This window comes from Suricata suricatta, chromosome 1 (genome assembly GCF_006229205.1).
Source record: "Suricata suricatta isolate VVHF042 chromosome 1, meerkat_22Aug2017_6uvM2_HiC, whole genome shotgun sequence".
Taxonomy (NCBI): domain Eukaryota; kingdom Metazoa; phylum Chordata; class Mammalia; order Carnivora; family Herpestidae; genus Suricata; species Suricata suricatta.
The window spans coordinates 2472545-2480647 of record NC_043700.1 but is presented as its reverse complement, the minus strand read 5'-3'; the positions used below and the strand labels follow the sequence as shown (position 1 = coordinate 2480647).

Sequence of the window (8103 nt, the reverse complement as noted above, 5' to 3'; positions counted from 1 at the left end):
GTGTGCCTCTGTGCATGTGTGTGCCTGTGTGTGTACATGCGCATGTGCGTGTGTGGCCGTGTGTGCGTGCGTGTGGTTGTGTGTGCCTCTGTGCATGTGTGTGCCTGTGTGTGTACATGCGCATGTGCGTGTGTGGCCGTGTGTGTGTGCGTGTGGTTGTGTGTGCCTCTGTGCATGTGTGTGCCTGTGTGTGTACATGCGCATGTGCGTGTGTGGCCGTGTGTGCGTGCGTGTGTGTTGGGGTCCCCTTACCTGGCTGGCGTGAGGCTCTTGCAGGTGTCCCGGAGAAATGTGGCTTTCACGTCAACACACCCCTCTTTATAGTGTCCCCTTCACCTGATTCTACGCTGAACTTAAACCTTGAATAGTATTTGCTATAAATTCAAGTCTTCTCTTTCATGTTTTTGTATATCTGGTCTATACCCTTTACCTCATTCTATTGACATATATTAATTTTTTTACATTTATTTCATTTTGAGAGACAGACTGGGACAGAGCATGAGCAGGGGAGGGGCAGAGAGAGAGGGAGACACAGAATCTGAAGCAGGCTCCAGGCTCTGAGCTGTCAGAGCGGGGCTTGAACTGAGGAACCCTGAAATCATGACCTGAGCTGAGGTTGGACACTTAACCACTGAGCCACCCAGGTGTCCCTTATTTATTTTTTTAAGTTTATGTACTTATATTGATTGAGGGAGACAGAGAAAGAGCAAACACGCAGAAAGGGGCAGAGAAAGAGGTAGAGAAAGAATCTCAAGTAGGCGCCACACTGTTTATTTTTAGCATGGATACTTAAATGGAGTCAGACGTCAAATAAATAAAACATGTGCTCAGCTCAGCCGACCAGATGTTTGGCCTAGATGAGCGTTCACAAAATCAAATGTTCAAAGGCTTCGGAGCTGACGCAGGACTGGAACCCACAAACTGTGAGATCATGACTTTAGCCATAGGAAGTAAAAATGTCTTCTTTTTTTCAAAGTTGCATTCTTTTTCTTTTTCCTTTTGCTATATGTACTAAGTACCTTTATTTTTGTATTTAAAAAGGATGTTGTATGTTTATTTATTTTTGAGAAAGAGACAGAGACAGAGTGAGAGCAGGGGAGGGCCAGAGAGAGAAGGAGACACAGAATCTGAAGCAGCTCTAGGCTCTGAGCTGTCAGCATAGAGCCCAAGGCCGGGCTCAAACTCATGAGCCATGAGATCATGACCTGAGCTGAAGTCAGACATTCAGCCGACTGAGCCACCCAGGCGCCCCCAGCACCGTTATTTTTTAAAAGATTAAACATGCCTGTTTCTTCATTTATTCCATCATGAAAGTGTTGAATTTGAGTGGATTGAATCTATGAGAACATAGGCTTTAGTTTATTGATAGTAGATACTGATTTTTCCCCTTTAGGAAGGAGAAGCAATCAAACCAAGTTTATGTGTAGTGAGCACGTGAGAGAGAACTCGTAGCTGGTGGTAAAAACCACTCATCGCTCCTTACAGACACGACCACCATGCTTTTCTGCATGAAATCGACGTGCCTCTAAGACGGTGATACTCTGAGCCACCGTGCGGTATCAAGGGCAAGGTCGGGGTCTCTGTCCTTTCCACCCACCTGAGTGGGTGAATCAAGTTCTCAACAGGAGGCTCTCCGCAAAGGCTTTCTCGCATAAAAATGCTTAAAACAGTGCACACCTAGTAGTTGCGTCAATTCCCACCGACGCCAGGGCCGCTTGTTCAAGGTGGAGAAAGTACCGTGGTGCCGGCTCTTGGCCGCACTGTGGAGGCTCGGGCCCGAGTCTTCCCAGCCGACTCGCCCGCTCCCTGAAGACCATGGGGACTCACTTCTCTTTCTAGGAGTTTGCCCAAAGCAAAGGTAGCAGTGTCAGTCAGCTTCTCCCTCAAAGGGCCCGTCCCTCTGCCCCACATCACCCTGGACAGTGGTGCCTCCTAGGTGACAGCACCTTCGGAGGTCCACCCCCCCCCAAGACTGCCTGCATGCTCCTGTCCCCAGGCTTCTGATGCAGCAGAGGGAGGGGATTCTCCGTGCAGTCTGTGGTCCCCGGGAGTCCAGCAATCCTCTGGACTAAAATTGGACTTTCTTTCAATGTATTTATTTTTTTGTTTGTTTTTTATTTATTTTTGAGAGACAGAGAGAGACAGTGTGAGCAGGGGAGGGTCAGAAAGAGAGGGAGGTACAGAATCGGAAGCAGGCTCCAGGTGCTGAGCAGTCAGCACAGAGCCCAACACGGGGCTCGAACTCACAAACCATGAGATCATAACCTGAGCCGAAGCTGGATGCTTAACCGACTGAGCCACCCAGGCGCCCCTGAAACTGGACTTTCTTAGGGCACCTGGGGGACTCAGTCAGTTCAGTGGCTGACTCTTCATTTCTGCTCAGGTCATAACCTTGCAGTTCGTGAGTTTGATCTTTATATCTGGCTCTGCTCTGTCTCCCTGTCTCTCTGTCCCTCCCCACCCTTTCCCTCTCTCCCTCAAAATAAATAACTGGACACTTAAAAAAAGTAGGATAGGATAGGCTGGGATAGAATAAGAGATTTTCCACAACGTAAAGGTCTTCACACCGAGGGTCTGCCGAGCACTTATCCGCAGTTGCTCAAATCACAAGACACAGTTGTCATCACCATTGGGAGAAGGCAGCTTGGTCCACCACCCCCACCCAGGACTTTGGGCTGCCCCCAAATCACAGGCTTGGCTGCAAGCTCAGGGGCCATATAGGTTGGCCTCATTGATCGGTTTGGGGACCGAGGAGTTTAGATAACCGGTAAGGAGCATTCAGGCAGATAATGTCACTGTGGAGTGAGAACCGGGATCGTATCCTTGTCACGAAAGAAGAGAGGTGCTCCCTTCTCTTGGTCCAGACAGCGAGTCTGGGAAACGGAGACTTCTGTATCCGGGCCCTTCGGGAATTCTGGGCTGCGTGTGGCTTAGGTGCTTCTGGGACCCCGGCTTCAGTTTTTCACGGAGAGGGAAGCCAGGCACTTGGGGGCGGGCGCAGAGTCGTATTCAGCGTGGACCTGGATGCAGATCGCAGCCCATCTTCCCTGTGACGAGGCCTGTGCGAGTGTGCGTGTGTCACGTGCTGTTTCGTGTGACAGCTCATTAGGAATCTCTACGAACGGGGCGCCGGGGGCTCAGTGGGTCAAACGTCCAGCTCTTGGTTTCCACTCAGGTCATGATCTCATGCTTCCTGAGCTCAAGCGCCGGCAACACAGAGCCTGTCTGGGATCCTCTCTCTGCCGCATTTCCACTTGCATGCACCGTCTCTCTCTTTCAAATAAATAAATAGGCTTTAAAAAAATTTTTAAAAACGAATCTCGTAAACCATTCCCATTGCTTGCACTGGGATCCCAGGACCCTGCTAACCCGCAGATAGAATCTTTCACGGAGGACAGTGCTCTGTTGAACACTCTTGATTCTGCTCATGTGGAAACTGGCATCCATTTTCGATGTATATATACATCTAAGTTTTTATTAGCCCTTGTATGGGATGCATTAGAGGACTCATTTCTCCAGACTTTATTATACACCAAGCAAAACAAGAATGAGCACAAACTGCTGATTTCATCCCGAAAGTGTGTAATAAAGAAGGAAATTGGTTGATGGTTGGCGCACAGTATGGGATTCTCTGTTCTTTTTGTGAACCTGCTTCTGATAAAGTAAAATTAGGCTCAGATAACAACACTGCCAGCCCTGTGGGTATTTGCTAGGCCATTTGGCCGTGGCTTTCTGGAAAAGGCTGTGTCCATGGCTTTCAGCATGAAGTGGCTGTTGGAAGAGGTGGGTCACCGGGCTATCGATTCGCCACGTTGGCCCAGGCAGGAGGACAGTAAGGGATGGAGAAGAGGAGTGTGTGCACGTGTGTGCATGTGCGTGAAGTATATGGATATGTGAGTGTGTGCATGTGTGTAAAGTGTATACATATGTGAGTGTGTGTGCATGTGTGTGCACGAACATGTATGGGTGTGTGAGTGTGTGTATGTGTGCATACATGTGTGGGGCATTTGTGTGTGTGTGTAAACATGTATGCGTGTGTGTGCATATATGTGTGGTGTTTGTGGGTATGTGTGAGTGTGAATGTGCATATGTGTAAATGTGTATGGATATGTGTGTGTGTGTGCATGCCATGTGGTCTGTTTATGCATGAGTCTATGTATATGTGTACATGCATGTGCATAGTGTGTGCAATGGGTATAGATGTGTGGATGTATGTGTGCGTATGTGTGATGTTTCTATGCATGTATGTATGTGCATACATGTGTGTACATATGCACGTATGCGTGTGTGAACATACATGGATGTGTGTGCACACATGTGTGGTGTGGTTTTGCATGTGTGTGCATGTGTGAACATATATGGATTGTGTGGTGTTTCTGTGTGTGTGCATGTGCACATGTGTGTGCATGGTGTATGCGCCTCTGTGTTCACACATGTGCTGTGCAAAGAGAGAGGGACGCGCTGATTGGTCTTCCCTCTCTGATGTTCCCGCCCTCACACTTACCAGCATGGCTTCCTAAGCCTCTGGTGTTCAAACAGGATGTGGTGACATCACAGAAACGGTTGCTAGTGACCGACTTGCCACTCTGGGGCTTCACGTATTTTCCTTCCAGACATGTTTTCTTTTTTTTCAGTCAGGTATGAATGCTCTTTTAAGTAGATATAGATGTATTTCCCCTTGAAGTCTGTTACTAGGTAGGAGATTTCAGCAGGAAGATATTTTGCTTACAAGATGCAGAAAATACATTTGGGAAACACCTCTGTGGACTGTTGTGGTTATACTGGCTTGCAAACGCCAGAATTGTGAGTTCCAACAAGCACTTTTTCTTTTGCGAATGATTGCTAGGGCTTTGCGTTTCATTAATAATAGTTGTGCTCCTGATGCCTATTGATCTGGAGTAAATCCTTGAATAGGTGATTTCTCCTTCTATTGTCTCATGAATTTCATATTAGGATGTAGCTTCACCAAAACAGAGCCCCGAAAACTCATGACATAGTTGGTAAACTGTTTGATTTTGCATAAATAAGTTATCTCTCCATACTGAGTTGCCTGCGTGTCAAAGGGTGGCATTGAATTAAAAATGCCGCAGCAAATTTTTTCCTCTTATTCTCAGAGTATTTAGGTGCAACTCCCTATAATAATGACGTCGTTACACGTAAAATGGAATAAATGTATTCTTAGCACCTCCAAGTGTACAAAGTCTCACTGCATGAAGCACCCATGTGATGTCCACTCTGATCTCATCGTGCAAACGGCCCTCGCCCTGGGCTGGCACAGTGCGCCCCAGAGCAGGAGCCTGTAACCGCTGGAGATTCGTGGGGGCCCTGTGTTTTCTCGGGGGGCTGTGTCCACCTCCAGGTTCTTCCCCGTATCAGTCCCTGGGGGGGAGCAGTGCCATAAATCATCTCGATGCCTTGAGGTTTTTGCTCTGATCGGAGTCCGGGCGTCTGATGTCTGCTCTTGCCCGAGATCACTCATTAGCTGCTTATCAGACCCCCATCCGGAGACATACAATTGCAAATGTAAAAATAAGTGAAGTCAAGTAAAATGTGAAATGAAGTGAAATGAAGGGTTTTTTAATCTGCCAACTACAGTGAGGGTTTAACCATGCCGTTAAAATTTTTAAATTTATCTCACAACATTGGAACTTGCAAAGACACTGTATCCACCCCAGGGTGTCCTTATTATATGCAAAATATAAATACGCGAGATTTGCTGCATAATCTATATTTTATAAAAAAGATCGTACTGATAGTTGCTAGCACAATTTTTTCTATAGGGTCTTTTTTTAAAAAATAAGAAAATGCAATAGATTTTTTTAGTTGTATTTATAACAGATAATTAATTAATAAGTAAAAACAACAACTACGTATTCCCTAGTTATTAACACTTAGAATGGAGTGCTAGTATAATTCTCTTCCAAATTAAAAGGAAATCAAGTCCACATTCACCTGACTTTTTTACGGGCAATTTTTATTATCATTTATTTCACCTTTAAAAAGTCAATTCATATCATACACTTTTCTCCCCCACGGTAAACGCTGTCAGGTTTATTTTTGGTATGAATTGCAAGTTTAGTTCTGTTACTACTAGTCATTGTTTTACTTGTGATGATAAGTGGCAACTTGGAAAAGTTATTTTTTAAAACTTTACTGAAAACACTAGTCACAAGGGAGCTTGGTTCTGTCTGTTTCAGCCTATGAGTTACAGAACTGCCCGGAGCCGCCTCCTTTTCAGAATGGTTACATGGTCAGCTCGGACTACAGTGTGGGGCAGTCTGTATCTTTTGAGTGCTACCCTGGGTACATTTTAATCGGCCACCCCGTCCTCACCTGCCAGCACGGGATCAACAGAAACTGGAATTATCCTTTTCCAAGATGCGACGGTAGGTTGATCATTCTTGGCAATAATGTAATTTTTCATGGGTATAATCGTGCATTAAACAATTAAGCAGATGCATTAGAGAATCCGTTAACTTACTCAAGAAATATTGATTAGCAATCTGTCATGGCCAACTCGTTCTGCTTAGCATCTCAGGAATATCATATGCCAGTGAGTTAAAATGATGAACAAACAGGCCTTGCCCTCCATGGAAATTATAAAGAGAACTAAATATTTATAATGCAAAACCGGACACAAGAGTTACGTGAAGAAGGACAGCGTTTGCTTGGGAAGCGATCGGGGAACTCTTTATGATGCTAGTGGTGTTTAGAACTCCAGGGGTTCCATCAAACTATGGGACTAGTGGAAGAAAGAGAACTTTTACGGTTATCATCTGTTGCTTTGGTATTTCAGAAAATGGGTTTTATTTTCGCAGTGGGCGTTGGAGCGTATACATGCATCCTCAGAGATGCGGCGTCCGGGGTGGAGAGAACAGTGTAGGCCCAGGCGTCCTGGAGAAACTGCCGCAGGAAAACACTAGCGTAGCGCAGGTCAGGAGCGCCTGGCCGTCGGGTTTCGGTGGAGGAGGGGAACCGGGCGGACAGTCCCTGGCGATGGAGGGAACTCTGGGCCGGCCAGCAGCCCTGGTCCGCGCAGCAATCACGTCTTTAGAGCTTCTGTCTGGTGACCTGATGTTTTTGATGATTTCACAATTTTTGTAATATCAGTTGAAGTTAACAGATCAAGTACATTGTTTATGAAGAAAGCATATGAAACAGAAAAAGTTCCTGAAAGCCCAATATTCTAACAGTATACATACAGTACCTTTGAGTGAAAAAAATAATGAAATTACCAACTCTGTGGTCCTTTGAAATGCTAAATCTTTATATCCCAGGGGCAAAAGGGAAAGGAAAGTGCCTGGGTTTCGCTTTCTACTGAAAAAATTAAAAATTAAACACACACGCACACGCACACACACGCACACACACACACTCAACCAGAGGACTTTTTAGATTGTATTTTTAGCCTGTATGTTTCCATGCTAAATTATTGTTTAAAAACACTGTGAAAAGAAACTTAAGCTTTATTTTTTAAAATCCTTAGTCTAATGCAAATTTAATAACATATAAAACAGCATTTAAAATTATTTTATAAAATTGAGTATAGCAGTAGCATATGGGATACTTTTTATTAAAACATGTAGGGGCGTCTGGGGGGCTTAGTCGGAGAAGCGACTGACTCCTGATTCGGCTCAGGTCATGAACTCGTGGTTTGTGGGATGGAGCCCACGTCAGGCTCTGTGCTGACAGCCAGGAGCCTGCTTCAGATTGTCTCTCCCACTTGGGACGCCTAGGTGGCTCAGTTGGTTGAGCATCTGACTTCGGCTCAGGTCATGATCTCACAGTTTGTGGGTTCAAGCCCCACGTCAGGCTCTGTGCTGACAGCTCAGAGCCTGGAGCCTGTCTTCAGATTCTGTGTCTCTCTCTCTCTCTGAGCCTCCAATGCTTGTGCTGTCTCTCTCTTTCTCTCAAAATAATAAATAAAACACTTTAAAAAAAAAGATTCTCTCTCTCTCTCTCTGCCCTTCTCCCTGCTTGGGCACTGTCACCTGCCTCCCCTTTCAAATAAATATACAAACCTAAAAAAAAACCCTTAAAAAACCTTTTCTTTTCTCTTCGCCAAAGTATTTAAAATACTTTGAATCGACATGATTAAACCCC

The 8103-nt window shown here is 45.5% G+C and overlaps 1 protein-coding gene across 1 annotated transcript in view; it reads left to right on the top strand.

Moving 5' to 3' along the window:
• CSMD1 (CUB and Sushi multiple domains 1) overlaps positions 1-8103 on the top strand; it is a 1512254-nt gene that overhangs the window by 1355788 nt on the left and 148363 nt on the right. Inside the window, exon 57 of the mRNA XM_029933196.1 lies at positions 6198-6386. Within this exon, the coding sequence (XP_029789056.1) occupies positions 6198-6386 (189 nt within the window). The remainder of the gene's footprint in view (positions 1-6197; positions 6387-8103) is intronic.